The sequence below is a fragment of the Podarcis erhardii genome, assembly GCF_964252035.2.
Source record: "Podarcis erhardii genome assembly, chromosome: 6".
Lineage (NCBI taxonomy): Eukaryota > Metazoa > Chordata > Lepidosauria > Squamata > Lacertidae > Podarcis > Podarcis erhardii.
Window position 1 is genome coordinate 82955917 of NC_138510.1, and position 17400 is coordinate 82973316.

The window sequence follows — 17400 nt, forward strand, 5'->3', positions numbered from 1 at the left end:
CATGACTAGAGTCCTGTGATTAAAAGCAGATCAGTTTGGGATTAAGAGAAGAACATTGGCAGGATAAGGTAAATGCTGAAATACACCTTTAATCTTGGATCAGGGTGGCGAGAGAACACATAATCTGAGAATTTGCTCTCAGGCCCTTAGCTATGCATAAGAGATTGGAAGCATTACATGTGAACCAGCCCATCATTATTTGTTTCCATAGATGCTAGGCGGAAGGAAGCCTTTAAATAGGTGAAATATGTGCACATAACATTGAGGTCTTTGGGTAAAATATGTCATTAATGAATCTAGATTATTGGTACTGTAAAGTTTGGCAAATAGCTGTATTGGTAAGATTTTCTCACAGATCTCAAGTAATGAGAGGTCAAAGAAAGTCACTCAAGTTTTTGGCAGGTTGGTATTTGTTTATGGATTTTATAAATAGCCAGGAATTTGGTAATTACAACTGTATATAAAATGGCTTGGGAAGATAGGATCAATTGAAGAAAGATTAGATGAATTAAGAAAAATGAAATGTGGATCTGATTAACACCATGATTTGTTTTGATTATAGCCTATGGAAAACAAGGATGCTGTAAATGAAAAATTAACAGTATACATTATAGTAGATCAAATATTATGCTAAATAGAATATTTTTTTAATATTATTTATAGAATATGTTGTTTATTAAAGAAATGCCCTTTAAGGAATCCTGAAATACTCTTCATAGGGGGAGGCAGTTATCTATGTTTATATTTGTGTTTACTTTCGTAATACAGTTTGGTATGGAATTGTTAAATAAAAATATCATTGTTTTGATTGACAGAATTGCAGAGTCAAAAATAATGTGTTTTACTATCACATATGAACATAGAGACATGCATTTACAAACAAAACTAAAATGTTTCAGTACATGTATTTTCAGTACAGATATTTATTGTTAAATATAAAGTTCCTTGGCATATGGGGAGAATTAAAAAAAAAAAATCTAATATGTGTGATATTAACTATTCCAATTGCCAGATGTGTTTCAACATCATGGACTTCTTCAGTATCACAGATGTTGCAGATAGCAGATTAGCCACTCTAGAGTATAATGAGACAACTCATGCTTGAGTTGATCAAAGGTCATGTTCATGTGTTTCTATATATAAAAATTTGTTTTGATGGGCAACCATCCACTTTTCACTGAATCTGGATCAGGGCTTTTTTCCTACTCTGCTGCAGGCTAACGACACTGTGACAGACATCTTCAGAATAAATTTCAGTCCCTCATGATCTCCTCTACCATGCCATACTCCTTGGATCAGGTCAGAAGCCACCAGAAAAGGCAATCATTTCTGCCTTTTAGTAACCATAGTAGTGCATTCTACTGACTTGCCGTTATATTGCACCATACAAGAATTATATTTACATTTCAAAGGAAGCATTTTCATTTTAACAACAGCAGCTACAAGAAACTTCCTAGAAAGCAAGCTGATGATAGTGTTGTTTTCAGTGTTGCTCTAAACTCTGATAATACTATGAAAAATCAGCTTTTTTTTTCAGTTGTCCACAAAACTGAATAGAAGTTCTCCCCAAAAAAGTTTTTCTTTCCTAGATTGTCCACACACAACTAATATAACCAGAATAACTTTAGTTCAATCCATTCTTTAAAATTGGAGTAATTGGATTCACACATGCACACACACCTCTTTTGGCCAAATATTCCTTGTAACAGATTGCCTGCTTTTACAAGGTACAACTGCTATAGTAAAGAGTGGACTGATAACATCAGCAAAATTCTTTTCATGAGCATACATCCACCAAGTCTATGATTTGCATTAAAGTGTGCTTTCAAGTATGTCTTAAAGTGGCACTGTCATTTGCATATTGTCTTTAATCTAACATATTTTAAGTGCCAGACAAGATAGCAAGTGTTCTTTAAGGTTCTCTGCACCCCCCCTCTTTTTTTTTTATTAAGTTCCTCTACTCTGTTTTGCCCTTGTTCTTTCTTTTGATTACTGTTCCTTGGCAAATACTGACTGCTTTCTTCCTTACTTGCCCAGGCAGCTTTTCATTCAGCTACTAAAACATCTTCCACTTTTATCCTTCTGAGATAAGATTCTGAGACCCTCACCTAAAGTCGGATGTGCCTGACAGTAATATTTCTGGTTTATAATGTGTATCCCTTATATGAAATCTGTTAAAAAATTAATCTGATATGCTTTCCTAGCCACTTGCAGCCAATTCTTTTTAAGGTGTGTATATATAATAACCTAATAATTCCAATTTTAAAAAGTTCAGTGCTGCACACCAGAACGGTCCCCTTTCAGTTTGCTGGAAGAGAGTTTAAAAACAGTAAATTCTTCCAATTGTAGAATATGTGTGTGTGTGTGTGTGTGTTTTTAAAAAGCCATCTTTTTGTGCTAAAAACTGGCCTGACTACAGACTGCTTACGCCAGGTGTCAGCAAACTTTTTCAGTCCACTGTCCCTCAGACCTTGTGGGGCAGAACTATATTTTGAAAAAATAATAACGAACATTTTCTATGCCCCACAAATAACCCAGAGATGCATTTTAAATAAAAGGACACTTTCTACTCATATAAAAACACACTGATTCCTGGACTGTCTGCAGGCCGGATTTAGAAGGTGATTGGGCCGGATCCAGGCCCCGGCCCTTAGTTTGCCTACCCATGGTTTACACTGCTCCTTCAGTAGGAATTACTGTAACCAATATAATTTGCTGTGCTGAAACGACAAACAGGAAATTGGTTATTTCTAACCTTTCTAATTTGCTCATTAGTATTTAGAGTGGTGGAGTACTCTATGGTATTTTTGTAATTAATTAACTGCAAATGGTACAGAAGTAATGAATGAATAGATAAACTCAATAGATACACTTTGTGAAACTTTTCACTGAAGTCCTTTGGTACACCTCTATTTCTCCCATAACTGGTGGGCAAATACTGTGCATTTTGCAACCCTCTCACAGATGCCAACCAGGCACTGAAGCCTCAAAGGCCGGCAATTTGTTCCAAGTGAAGGACTGTGCATGGTACATTCAGTGGCAGGGATTGCACATTACAGAAAATCATAGCTAGTGGGTTACTGTGAATGTGCAGAAGGCTTCCATTCCAGTCGTATCTGCTAGGCAGTGGGAGCCACAACCCTAATATCCTTTACTTAGCATTATGTCCAGAGCAAGAATAGTGATTGGTTTCACTCCAAACCAACCATAGAAGCAATCTCTGCATTCATGGTCTGCAGTTAAGTACAATTTATCTTAATAGGTGTGATATTAACGCGCTAACCATTTAAGCCAGAATAGTGGTCTTTTAGCCACTTTTGAACAAGTGACTTGCAGTGAGAGGATCTGGACTATTGATGAGTAACTAATTGATTGTTTAACTATCAATCAATTTTTACTGTATATAACCAAAGTCCTTTACAATGGATGACAGAGAATAAAAGGAATCTTTCATCTAAAATCATACACGTAACCTGTAGCAGTTTACAACATAAAAATAAATTTACAACATTAAGACTTAAGATTGGGGTGCATTTACATAGCTGGACCGAAGCTTCTTGGCTGCCAGTGCAAATTTGGCTACTTGGTGTGATTGATTAACTAAGTGATGTTTGAGCTTTTCTTCTCCTTTCTATGTCTCTTAAAGCAACTCCTCTTTTTAAAGAATTTTCTCTTCAACTTCTTTCAAATCACTCCTAAAAACCCACCTTTTCCCATGGAGCCTTTGAGTTAACCCCCAAGCTCCCATGCCCACTCTAGCTAAGCTCAAGTACATTTAATGTAAACAATTGCATTTTCTTTCCCTGATTACTTTTGCCTCCACTTCCTTCTCTTTTCTCTGATCTTTCTCCTGGCTCAAATTTTAGAGTGTAAGGTGGGAACCTTTCCTCTTGCGCTCAGGAAAGTGCCATATATGCTGATGGTGCGCTCTGTCTATCATGTGCAATTTATTGTACTGCATTCTTTGAATTTTGTGTTTGTATTAAGCTATGTGAGCCACCTTTCTTGGACAAAGGGTGGTGTATAAATTATACGTCACTTTCCAGACACCTAACTTTGGAGTTGAAGCTGTGCACAGAGGCTCCTAGTGCAGATCAGAGATATTTTACCAGTTGGATTTCTGCCAACCTTTCTAAAACTGATGGTCAGTGAGAAGGCAGTACTCCACCAGTCTCCCAACTCAGTGCCTGCCTCGGGGATAGTAGTCTGTCTTGGAAAAGCTGGTGGCTAGAAAGTGAGCTGCGTGCCATGCCAGCTGCTCTGAAGCCAAAGCTCAGCTTGAGAGAGTTGTATTGCTTCCCAGCTTGATGGGGAGCCTAGTTGCACTGCATCCCAACTGAGCATCTGCTTTGGGAATGTTAGTGTGTGTGTGTGGGGGGGGGAGAGAAACTGTATTAAAAATACATTTTTTAAAAATCGAAAAATAGTTGAGATGCTCGTGCAGATGTTATTAATCTGCATGCATCGTAATAAAAGGATGTGTGCACTCATGTTTCCTAAAACTAATGTGACCAAGTCTGCACAACATCTTGTTTTTTGCTTGCTATGCCACTTTCAGAGCCTTAGGGAAAAGTTGAAGTAAACCTATTTATTTCCCTCTAAACTGGTTTCTAGTTCTAAAACCTATGGAGTTTATCAACTGGTCCAATGAAAACAATATGGTACAAGATTAATTTTTATACAAAATAGTAAAGTTACCAGTAAAAAATTAACTTGACTTTTTATTAGTCAAGAGAGCCAGTGTGGTGTAGTGGTTAAGAGCGGTAGTCTCCTAATCTGGGGAACCGGGTTCGCGTCTCCGCTCCTCCACATGCAGCTGCTGGGTGACCTTGGGCCAGTCACACTTCTCTGAAGTCTCTCAGCCCCACTCACCTCGCAGAGTGTTTGTTGTGGGGGAGGAAGGGAAAGGAGAATGTTAGCCGCTTTGAGACTCCTGAAGGGGAGTGAAAGGCGGGATATGAAATCCAAACTCTTCTTCTTCTTCAGAAATGTTATATATTGACCTCTTGCTGTTTGTATTTCTCTTTTTGGAAACATTTCACTCCATATTGATATTGGCCCAAAATAAGATGTTTTGAATATTAATTAACTAAGATGTAGAAATCTGATTTCAAAATGGGATCAAAGCTTAACTAACCATTAACTTCAGTTCTTGTAGGGTATATTTTCTAATGCAGAGAAAACTGTTGGGAAAGCTTAGATGGTAGAGCATGAGGCTCTTGTTTTCAGGGTTCTGGGTTTGGGCTCCACATTGGGCAAGATTTCTGCTTAGCAGGGGCTTGTACTAGATGAGCCTTGTGGTCCCTTCCAACTCTATAATTCTGTGATTCTGTGATTCCTTTAAATATCTAAAATTAATTGACAGTAACAAACATATATGAAATGTAAATTTTCCTTTGTTTAGATAATTGCTGAGGCTACTTTTAGCAGGTTTCCTTCATATGCTCTTTGTCTTGAGTTTAATATTGATATTGTGTAATTTTTATTGGAGGACACCTGTGATGCTATGTTAACTTTACTTCTAGTTTTTATTATGTTTTGATTTTTGCAGTTTGCTTTAATATTGTATTGGTGTTTGAATTTTTAAAATGTTCACCACCGTATAATCCATGTTTGGACACAGGTTTAGACATTTACGAAATTAAAAAAATAACTTTTAAATACGGAGGAAGGGGTTGGATTTAATTTTTAACCACCATTAAAAGGGGTAAAGGGGACCCCTGACCATTAGTCCATCTTAAATTTGCTATAATTAAGATAAGTGTATTGTAGTTTCAGTAAATATGAAATAACTTGTTCTTAGAGAAAGTAGGATAGATTATTGAACTGTATGATAATCCCAGGGGCTTAGATCCAAACCTCACTATTTACATGAGTGGAAAGGGATTATTTGCACATAGTGGAGGGCCCGTGGTGACACTTGCTTGTGTCTTATGGAATGCCTTTCCTGGAGGAGGACCTGAAGCAATATCTTGCACATGTGGAAGCAACTTTGTGCAAATCTGTAACCAATATAATGTTCATAACACAAGAGACAGGGCCCTGCGGGACTTGACATCTTTCCGCAGGGCCTGCAAGACAGAGCTGTTCCACCAGGCCTTTGGCCAGGGCACAGCCTGACTCCCTCCTTCGGCAATCTTCGCAGAGCTCTGGCCCAATGGTTGTCATTGGTTTGATTTGAATTAATTTTATAATGAATGATTTTAGAGTGTTGTGTTGTACTGTTGTACTGTTGTATTGTTGTTAGCCGCCCTGAGCCCGGCTTCGGCTGGGGAGGGCGGGATATAAATAAAAAATACTATTACTATTATTATTATTATTATTATTATTATTATTATTATTTCTACATTAGTTGCAAATACTTGGTGAGTCTTATGGTCACTTAAAAATATAAATGAAAAGTGTTTAATCCAGCGCTAATATATTTTGAGTTGTTATAAGGCATATGTTGATCTAAGCTGTGTAGTGAGTTACAAGTCATCTATGGTGACGGTGTTTTCTTCTAGCTATTCCTGTTCTCTCATCCATAAAATCAGCATAAAATTGACTTAACGTTGTTGGGTGTCTAGAAATCAGTCTTCCCAGGAAAAGTAAATTTGGTCTCAGTAGTTCTGAAGAGGAAGTACATAACTGCAGAATAGGATTATGCTTCCTCCTCCTTGTCAAGATGTAGCCTCTTGCTTCTTGTCAACACCCTCCTTCCATTCACTTAATCAATTTCCCAGTACACAAAGAATTCTGAACAAAAGTTTTCATACCTGTCAACTCAGGGGGTAGGAGACTCACATTCAGGATTGTGGTGCTGGGTACACCAAAATATCCATCACTTTTTTGTGATGGAAAAGTCCCCTTCTCCTCACTGTACCTTAAATGAAAATGATGGGAGCACTTCAGAAAGGAAGTGTGAAAATTAATTGATCCTTTGAATATTTGTTAGTGGCCAGTAAGACCTTTGGAGGGATGCAAAGTCAATATCATAATACCAAGTAACATGACTATATTTACTGGTTTTTATTTTGTGGAATTGATTAGAGCAAATGTGGACAGATTTCAAGCTTGTGGGATCTATTGTGTTTTATATATTCATATGGCAATTAACTGCTGCATGTGTGTTTTATTACTACCTAATAACATACCATAATTGCATATAACAAAGACTGAAGTAGTAGCAAATTTCGAAACAACAGTATCAGACAGAATTATTTAAGTGTTGTGCAGACTGAAGCTTTATTTACTTGACAACTTTTTTATCACACAGAACATCCCTCAGAATGAAGTATTTGGGGGTTCTGCCAGATAAGAGTTCCAGGTACACATCCTACATGGGGTTAGGATTGAAAGAAAAACTCCCTTAAGCTATCAAATTCATTTCTTTAGCCAGTGCTAGTTTGCATAAAACCAAATGATTTTTGGATGTAGCAGGTCCCAAACTTCAACTGGTGAATGTGTAGTATTATGTGATATTCTTAACCTGTAATTTTAAATTGTAAATGTGGAAAAAAGCTTGGTGAACTGCTTTAAAAAACAGTGATATTTGTGACATTTGAAAAATGTGACATTTTGCATTTTTTCTACTTTTAATTCCCTTTTGCAAAAATGAATATTGGAATAACATCTTTAAAAAGGCATTGAAACAGCCACAGAGTAAAAGGCAACGGAAAACACACACACACTACAAAATAACCTTCTATTATTGTGTTAACAAATATGCATGGAGTTTCATAAATATGAAATTTAAAAAAAATATTTTGAATAATCCCGGATCTGAGTTTTGAGACACATTTTTTGTACCTGTCTGTGAGCCTGAAGCTACGTTGACCCTCTTTAATATTAATGTACTCTACTCTAAGACTCTGTTCTTTTGTCTCTGATTAATGCTGTCTGTCAATTATTTACAGATCCTGTGGTTTTGTGGAAGTTCCCGGAGGACTTTGGAGACAAGGTTAGAAACATGAGATTGATCCCTTTAAAATGATGGAATAATAATAATAATAATAATAATAATAATATCAGAATAACCTGCCTTTCTACAGCTTTTTAAAGCTTTCCTATTCAACTGTAGAAAGGCAGATGGCTGATGATAACAATAAAAGACTCTTCACCAGCTGATTTGATCATTAGACTGTGTTTGTGGCAGGAAGTATTGCACACTATGATAGTTGCTTTCATGAATTTATCACATTATTATTTTTAATCTGTGTGGATATTATGACCAAACGCCAGTGGTGGCATTTCTTCTTCTTCAGAAGTCATGAATATAGTTCCAGAGGAATAAATTTGGGAAATTATGATTGACACACAGCACCAGGCCACCAGGCGCACATCACCAATGATAATCTAAGAGGTTGCACAACTGTTAGTATCAGCACTGATGTTAACACTTTGGTTGTGTATATACTGTTGGTGGTATTTCAGTATTCATGAAAATGTTCTCTCTTTCACCAGAGCTACTTTGACACTTGGGCATGTTAGCAGTTTTAAACAGGAGCGTAATGCTTGCAACAAACAGGTGGTTGTCTAAAACAGTGGTTTCATTAAAAACAACAACCGAGTCCACTAAAAATTATGGGTTTGTTTTTTTTATAGGCTTCTTCATTGAATGCATTTCGCTCTTTTCATTTTTATTTTATTGAACAGTATACTTTCTTCTTTCTGTGGCTCAGACAAATTTCTCAGTTTTGCTTTAAATAGTGCCAGATCCTTGGAGAAAAACACCATAAACAACAGTTTGAATTCTGTTTTGAATATAGGAACCTATATAAAAAGTATGTTGCCACAGCAGTTTGCAGTTTGGCCCTGAAATTCCCAACAAAATTGTCAGTTGTGCATGTGTGAAACTCATTCAGATCAATGATACTTCTTTATGACAACACAGATAAGCCCAGTTTATGTGTGTTGTTACTTGGCAACATGTTGCTCACACATTAATATGAAGTTGCAATCTATTCCAGTAGTCAAGAGCTTTAGGTAGACTGCAAATACCATTTGAATGAATGAGACTTTTTGCCTGGGAGCAGCTGTGTTTTCGATTTCACTCTGTCTCTCTTATTCAAATGTTACTATCAAAGGCACATTTGAGGTTGATTGTATTCAAAGCTTGTGTCCATGCAAAAAGCAAGTTTCATTAAGTCTGTCAGTTGCAAATGTTAGTATTTTTATATGTGTGTGTTCTGTTAAATCCAGCTACAAATGTATAGAGTTGAATGGCATAGGAAAGGCTCAATGGCAAGGCGAACTGTCCTTGCGATTGGGTTAAATGCCATAGTAGCAGCTTTGTATGTGGGAGGTGTAAACCTGTGTCCCTTTTCAGCCGTAAATCTTACTGGCTAAATTATTAGAAGCCAACCTAATGAACATTATGGTCTGTTGGATAAACCAAGGTAAAGGCACATAAGTATTGTGTTCTGTTCTGAGTAGAATAGGTGAGAAATCTAAACAAATATGAAAAAGCATTACCTTGATAAACTAGAGAAATGGGCTAAAGTTAGTAGCTTGCCACATAAAGATGTTCCTGAGAAAAAGATGCAGAATATGATGCTCTGGTTAAGCATTAACCAAGATAACTGTCAATGGCTTAGTTCGTTTGTCACTTTAAACCATGGTTAAACTAACATATGGTTTAAAGGTGAAGTTACATCATACTGGTGCTGAAATTTCGAGTGTTTCACTCTTCCCCTGCTGCTGCTACAAGTTAAGTTCTGTTCTAGTTTAGAGTTACATCCCAATCTGAGTTTATGGTTTGTTTCTCCCCAAATAAACTGTAAGCTCTTTGACATCAACAAGTACACTGGATGCTCAGTTTGTGAACATGAGCCATGTGGGATGCACGTTCGCAACCAGCAGCGTTCGCAACCTGCATCTGCGCATGCGCGGGTTGTGATTTGGCGCTTCTGGGCATGTGCGACCGCCGAAACCCAGAAGTAACCTGTTCCAGTACTTCCGGGTTTCGGCAGTTTGCAACCCAAAAAAACGCAACCTGAAGCAGTTGTAACCCGAGGTATGACTGTATAGTTAAAAGAAAATATGTACAATTCATATATTCATTCATAATAACAAACCATGAGCCTAGCTTTGAATGCCTTAGCTTGTGGCAGCCCGGCATCAGCAGGAGCTAAGCAGGTTCCCCTTTAAACCAAAGTTTGGCTTGATGAAGGTTTGGCATACAAATGAGACCAAAGTATAAGTAAACTTTATGCCGCTTCCTTTAATTATACTTGCTGAAATCAAAGACTTCCAGACCCCTCTGAAGACAAGTGGACCACAATGGCATCTCATGTTTTAAGGTAGAATGATGCCTTACCTGTGAAACAGAATAAAGAAACACTGTTACTGTCTTTGGTTTTGTGTGTGTTTATTTGTATTTTGGATTACTATGGAACTTAAAAACAAATAGAGACAATTAAGAAGTTCAGTATTAGCCCATATAATTATATTTTGAAATATGTGTTTAGTAGTTCTGAAGACACCAATTTTTGTACTGAATATCTGTAACCAAACTGGTGTGGTGATCTTTGGGATATCTGCAACATACACTGAAGAGCACAATTAAGTTATTTTTGCTTCATCCTTTGAAAAGAAAACATATAGACAATCCTGTATGCACGAAATCTTCAATATAATTTTTTGTGTGCACAGACACACTCATTTTTCCTTTCAACATTTGACATGACACTAGAACCATAAAGAGATATGCCTGGACAGCACTAGCACCTTCTTAACCACAATTTTACTGTTTAGTTCACTACTGAACATACTGGATTCTAAAATTTCTCTGTAAGAGCAGCCTCTTTCTTTCCTCCCCAGCTTGATTTTTTTAAATAAAAGATTTGCTCTTACAGATCTGCAGCAGCAGTTGCTTTTTCTGGGTTGGTACTTTAAAGCTTGCCAGAAGACACAGCACAGTCACCACCTCCCTCCCTCCCTTCTTCCTCTCCTGTGTGGAGGAAGAGAACTATAGGCATATTGAATCATTGTCTTGCAAGGCTCTGCATGTTTTCTTAGTGCTTTCAGGTACCTGTATGTGCAAGGCTGTTCCCTAGTGGTGATTCTGCATCATTTTGTTTCCACCCCTCTATTTGTCCTTGCTCCTTGTTGCCTGAACTGATGTCTGACAAGTGAAGGCAGAACTTGGTTTGGCAATTGAGGAGCCAAGTAGAACCTTTAGTAGGATGGCATTTGGCTTGGGGTTGTCAGCTCCTATTTTGTAATTGCTGTTTTCAAACACAATAGGGTAAATGAAGACAACAATGTTGCAGACTGCCCTGGAATCAGTATGAAGGGTGGCTCAGAACAACTCGGAAAAAATAGGTTTCACTTATCATAAATAAGATGGCCATTCAGGGTAAAAGGAGATGAGAACTGGAGTGATTTTATTTTGGGCCTAGGGTCAAGTCCAGTTACAGTGCCAAATTGTCTGCTGCTTCCCTTTGCCTTCCTTCTCAAGTTCTAGACATTCACTGTTATGGTTTGCCCTAAACTTTCATTATCTGCCAGATGAAAACTGGTCAGATTAGGGTGGCATTGTACACTACACTGAAGTGGGGAGAGAGAAAGTGCAAGTGAATTGTGTCTCCTTGAATACAGTGGTACCTCGGGATGTGAACGGGATCCATTCTGGAGCCCCGTTCGCATCCTGAATGGAACGCAAGACGCGATAGCGTGTCTGCGCGTGCGCGTGTCGCGTTTTGGCGCTTCTGCGCATGCGCGAGACGTCATTTTGATGGTCTGTGCATGCGCGCATGGCGAAACCTGGAAGTAATGCGCTCCGTTACTTCCAGGTCGCCGTGGAGCGCAACCCGAAATTGCCTAACCCGAAGCGTATTCATCCCGAGGTATGACTGTAATTCTTCCAATGTAATGTATGAAAAAGATTGGTCTGAAGTTGTGCGTTCTTTTAGGTGGGCTTATTCTTTTGAGGCCAACTGGAGTATACATAAAGCTGAGGGTGAGCAAGCCAACATACTGAGTTTGACCAATGAGCAATCTAGCTCAGTATTGTCTATGCTGACTGGCAGTGACTTTCCAGAGTTTCAGAGAGGAAGTTTCTCCCAGTCTTACCTGGAGATGTCAGGGATTGGACCTGGGACCTTCTCATGCAAAGCAAGCTGTTCCGTCACTCAGCTGCAGACCTTCATTCTAGGAATGTGGAAGTCTGCATGTGTTGAGACTGCAGACCATGTAAACATACGAGCACCCTTGAAGGCCCAAGTCAGCTTGTCCCAACCTGATGTCCCAAGCCTCATCGGCCCCAGCCTATGTGACCAATTGTTAGGGATAAGAGTTGCAGCCCAGCAACATCTGAAGGGCACCACTCCTCTGGAGAAGCCTGAACTAAGTGGTGGAAAGGTAGCGTATAAATAAATTTAATATATAACTCTAAGACTTTGGAGGGGAAAGTTCAGAGGGGGAGAATCATCAAACCAGTTCATAAACAAATATTTTTATCACAATCACTTTGCTTGCCTGAATAATTTTAGTGCTTTATAAAAAAAATAAAGGATGACAAAAATAGATAGCTGTGATTTGGCAGATTGTTTATGATGTCTACACTGGACTTCAGCCTTTGCTGTGGCAGAGCTGCCTCACCCTTAGCTGGAGTGAGGTGACAGCAGATGTTGGTACAGGTAGCAGTGGCAGATCCCTAGCCAGTGCTCTCAAGCCCATCGGCCACTCTCCTAGGTTGGAGGACAGAGCTGTGTATGCCACATGACCTGTTCTGCAACCCCCAAGCTAGTCTGTTTCCTTCAGGTATAAGCCACTGTCCCCATTGCCAGTGTTGAAGTAAGATTCAATTGCCTGTCCAGTTGGCTTCAGTACATGGCATAGGGGGGTGGCATTTTGTCCTTTGCCTCAGGCCCAAAAATTTCTTGGTCCAGCCACATGTGTATAAAGGAATAAAGAACGAAAGAGGTGGGAGTGAAGGAGAAATGTTGTTGCTTCTTGAAAACTGGGGTAATTGGAAAATGGGTTCTTTTCCTAGGGCATAACTCTAAACAACACAGCTTTCCTGGCTAAAACAGGACCACTGGAGGCTATAATATGCACATACAGCTATGATATGCACGCAGAACTACACATTATGTTTTGTGATTTCGTCTAGGGACTGATACGGATTCCTGGATCTTTTCCATTGCTGGGATATAAGCAGTTTTAGAGGGTGATTTTCAGTGGGAAATTGTGCAAGGGGGAACTGGTTACATGCTGTTCTTTTGCTTCAAGTGCTGCCGTAAATTGAATGTGGTCCCTCCTCCCCCCCCCCAGGAAAAAATAATAATAATGGAACTGCACGTAATGTTTTCCCTCAGCAACTAGTACAAGTTATTTAATGCTTGCTATAATTTCATAGATGCACATAGAGAAAAACCTGTTTATTAAAAAGCTTTCATTTAAAAAACAAATTCAAATTGGAAATGTTATATTTAATGATGGAATCAACAGCTCTGCACATGCCCAACACGGTTGTAAGACTAACAGACTATACACCTTTAACTGTGAAAGTGTTAGGAACATGCACATGCAACTTTAAATATAAACCATTTCATGTTTTTCACCATGAAATTGCAGCTAATGGATTAATGCATTGGTTGATCCAAACCATTTTATGAATGTGGTGGGTTTTGGCTCTTATTTTGGGAAGAAAACACACATTTTGAAGACACAAGGGAGATCCCCTGACAATTGTGGTCTAAAGACTTGGAAGGACCTTTAATCGTCATCTTTCACCTCTGAGCAGACATTAATATCACTTGTACATGAAGGCTCTGTGTGCTTGCAAATAAATGTTTGATGATTTTAAAAGTTGACTTTCCTTGCATTTGGAAGGACAAATGGCAAGCCCAATATATGTATCATGGTTTTGTTTTATAGATTTTTTCCACTAGTTCAAAATTTTGCACTTGATCAGCATATGGTATAGCCAAGCCTCATCTCGACCAACTCTTTTGTTATCTTGTTATTGTTATAGGTCTTAATGACAGTTGTAAGCCACAGCTCTGGATGTAGGGGTTAGTCTACCCTGGGGAGAAGAGGGAGAAACAGCAGTGTGGATTATGGAAATATGAATTGATCTAAGAAGCAGCTCTCTTGTAATAGAATAGGGCTCAAAGAAAGACAGAGGAGAAGCTGGTGAAAAGACGATGGAATATGATGTGAAAATGATCATTTGAATGCTTTCCTTTTCATTCCCAGCTGCTGTGTTCTGGTGAAAAGGCATGCATTTGTATATCTTAAGGCTGGGTGAAAAAGGGCCAGATGAATAGAATTACTTGTTAGATATGTTTTCATTTTGAGCTGGATAAATTATGTGCATTTTAATAGACTGTATGCATATGTTACCCATTTTATCGTACAGCTGTAATATTAGAGATTACTTTGTTAAAAATGTTCTCATTTTTATCAAGTGTAACATTTAATTTAATATTGGACAGTCTTTCAGATACTGCGTATTAACCAACAAAAAGTGAATGCTGAATTTGGCCTCTATCCATTGCCTTAAGCAGCAGTGTAATAAAAGCGCAAACATTTCATTGACGGTTATGTGTTCATCATTCCATGAGTTGAACAAAATAATTATTGTTCAGCGTTAAAGCAGTATCTTTAGCCGAATCTCTTGCAGTATCTTTCTGAGTGGTGCGTCCAATAATGTTTGCTCTAATAAGCATATGAAGACTGTTTGACTGATTCTCCTATTCATGTCCAGTGCAGAAGGCAGCTCAATTACTCACCCGTTACCACATTGTCAGTCTTTAGTGACCATTGTCAAACTCCTGCTCTTCCTTCCTTTCTAAAGTTTTGACCATGTGCATTGCCATTTTCTTGCATGCTTCTCTTGGTCAAGTTGCCTTCATGACACAGAGAACGTTTTTCACAAACCTGTACCTTGCTTACATGATTTGTGGTGAAGATTCACTTTTGCCACTGGAATTAGGTCCAGTAGAAATTATCGAGGTTATTGCAGAGCTTTCCTGTAACTATTTGCAATTTTTTAAAGCAGCGACTGCCAGATCAACTTCCCAAATAATAGGTTTTCTTTGAGGTAAACACAGTGAGAGGCTACCAAATCATGTTGCTAATAACTGGTTCATTTTGGATGTGATATGAAAGAACCTTGGGCTCATGCATTTCCCCTGCTCTTTCCTCAGGCAGGGCCAGGATGAGGAGATTGAAAGCTTTCACTTCTATTTTTACTTTATATAGCTTAGCCTTAGCTATAGTTTAGGGAAACAAGCTGATTTCAAACCATGGTTTATTATTTTGACTTGTTTCCTTAAACTATAATTATGATTAAGTGCAATTTTGGGTTCAGATGTAACAAACTGAGTTAAAAATGAAAGTGAACACTTCCGTTGTCCTCCTTGTGACCACATTAGAGGAGGAGAGCAGAAAGGGAAGTTCACAAGCACTGGTTCTGAAAAGGTAAAGGGGATGATCATGCTTCACAGCCAAGAAAAGGCAGTTGAGGACGCTGGGCAGGTCCATTGATGGATATAGTCTAAGAATAGGGGATATGGACTGGGAAAGTGTGTGGCCTAGGAAGAGCCCCAAAAGCCAAATAGAGTGGCCTAGAGCAGTGTTTCCCAACCTTGGGCCTCCAGCTGTTTTTGGACTACAACTCCCATCATCCCTAGCTAGCAAGACCAGTGGTCAGGGATGATGGGAATTGTAGTTCGAAAACAGCTGGAGGCCCAAGGTTGGGAAACACTGGCCTAGAGGACTGTATTTTGTTCCCAAGGTTCCCCACCCCTGACTTAGCTTGAGTACAGAGGCTGTGGACATGTTTATGTTTCTTCCTATATCATTTTCAACCAGTATCTGAAAATAGCTTTTGCCTTGGAAAATTTAGGATTCTATCTTCAAATTGCAGTTTTTGTAATTACTGCCAGAATCCCTTTGACCAACTCATAGCAACTGCACTTTGGCAATATTCATGCCAAGTGTGGTGTAATGGTTAGAATGTTGGACTGTGACCTGGGAGACCAGGGTTCAAATCCCGATTCAGCCATGAAGATCACTGGGTGACCTTGGCCACTCACCATTTCTCAGCCTAACCTACCTCACTGGGTTGCTGCGAGGACAAAATGGGGAGGAGAACACCACTTTGAGCTCCTTGGGATAAAGAGGGGATATATAAATGTAATAAACACAAACACAGAGATAAATGTTTGTGGAAGTAATGTGCTAATTATATTATGCATTTCAAATTATCAGGGGTCATCCTCATGTTATGTTTCTGATGTGGTTCTCGGAACTTAATATACCAAACCCTGGCGCAGTTCACAGATTATCAAGTAGTGGATATGCACAGCTAAAATTATTATTTTGGGGGATCTGAACACAGTATTCAAAAGTATTGTTGTTGGAGCTTCCTATCACCTATCTTGTGATTTCTGTTCTGTGTTTCACGCATTGAACAGATTATCTTTAAAACAAACAGGCCTGATAGCTGCGGTTATTCTTTACGATGATCATATAAGTTCGGAGTGGATTCAGAATGAAAATTCTGAAGGGCTGGGATTCCAAAGCTGAATCCACTAAAACACTAATTTGTAGTATTCACAACTTCCATATGGTGTTTCTAAAGCCCTGCAAAATGCATGCATTTGTATATCTTAAGGCTGGGTGGAAAAGGTGTTAGATCCCCTTCTGTCTCCCTTCTCCGATTTTCATTGTAAAGAAATGATGGTGTCATTGGATAAATTATTCATTTTTCTTGCTGTAGCACCCAGAGCCCAACTAATTAGATACTGCACAAATATGACTCACACAAGAGTGGTTTTGAGTCTCGCTATGTTTGCCAACCACAGGGTATAATGGAATCTCTGACTATAACAGCTCTAGAACCAGGTGTGTACTCACTTTCTAGAGACTCTTTTTGCTCTGGATGTCTGTGGTGTAGCTCAGCAAATATTTCCGTCGAGGCGTATTTCTTTGGAAGCAGGTTGAGCTACCATGTCTAGAAAGCCGCCTTATTTTTATCTTAATTGTGTGATCAGAAAACTTAAATCTGGCACTGGAGACCAGCATTAAGCAGATTTGTAAACAGTAGAACTACAGCGCTACATAATTACTCTCTGACATTTGTAAATAAATGGAATAAGAGGCAGTAGATTGTTACAACTTTTGCTTTCGGTTTATCAGGAATATTTACCTAAAATTGTTTGCTTCTGTCCTGCATGCACTTACTGTTTGGGTTTCAGAGGTACCTGAGTAATTGTAACTGCACAGCATCATAGCCAATGTGGTATTAAGGGTTGAAGAATGGCTTTTATCTCAATACTTTTTGATTTTAACAATTATAAAATCTTACTGTAATAGATTTCATCCCAATATTCTAATCATACGTTGGATAAACATTAGTTGCACATTATTTTGGTACAATTTACCCTAACCCAATGCAGAGAT

General features: G+C 38.6%; 1 protein-coding gene across 2 annotated transcripts in view; it reads left to right on the forward strand.

The window, feature by feature from the left end:
* Positions 1-17400, forward strand: part of DENND1B (DENN domain containing 1B) — a 176344-nt gene that overhangs the window by 34166 nt on the left and 124778 nt on the right. For both annotated transcript variants that reach the window (XM_081865866.1, XM_081865867.1), the window contains exon 3: positions 7899-7942. In XM_081865866.1, coding sequence (XP_081721992.1) covers positions 7899-7942 — 44 coding nt within the window. The remainder of the gene's footprint in view (positions 1-7898; positions 7943-17400) is intronic.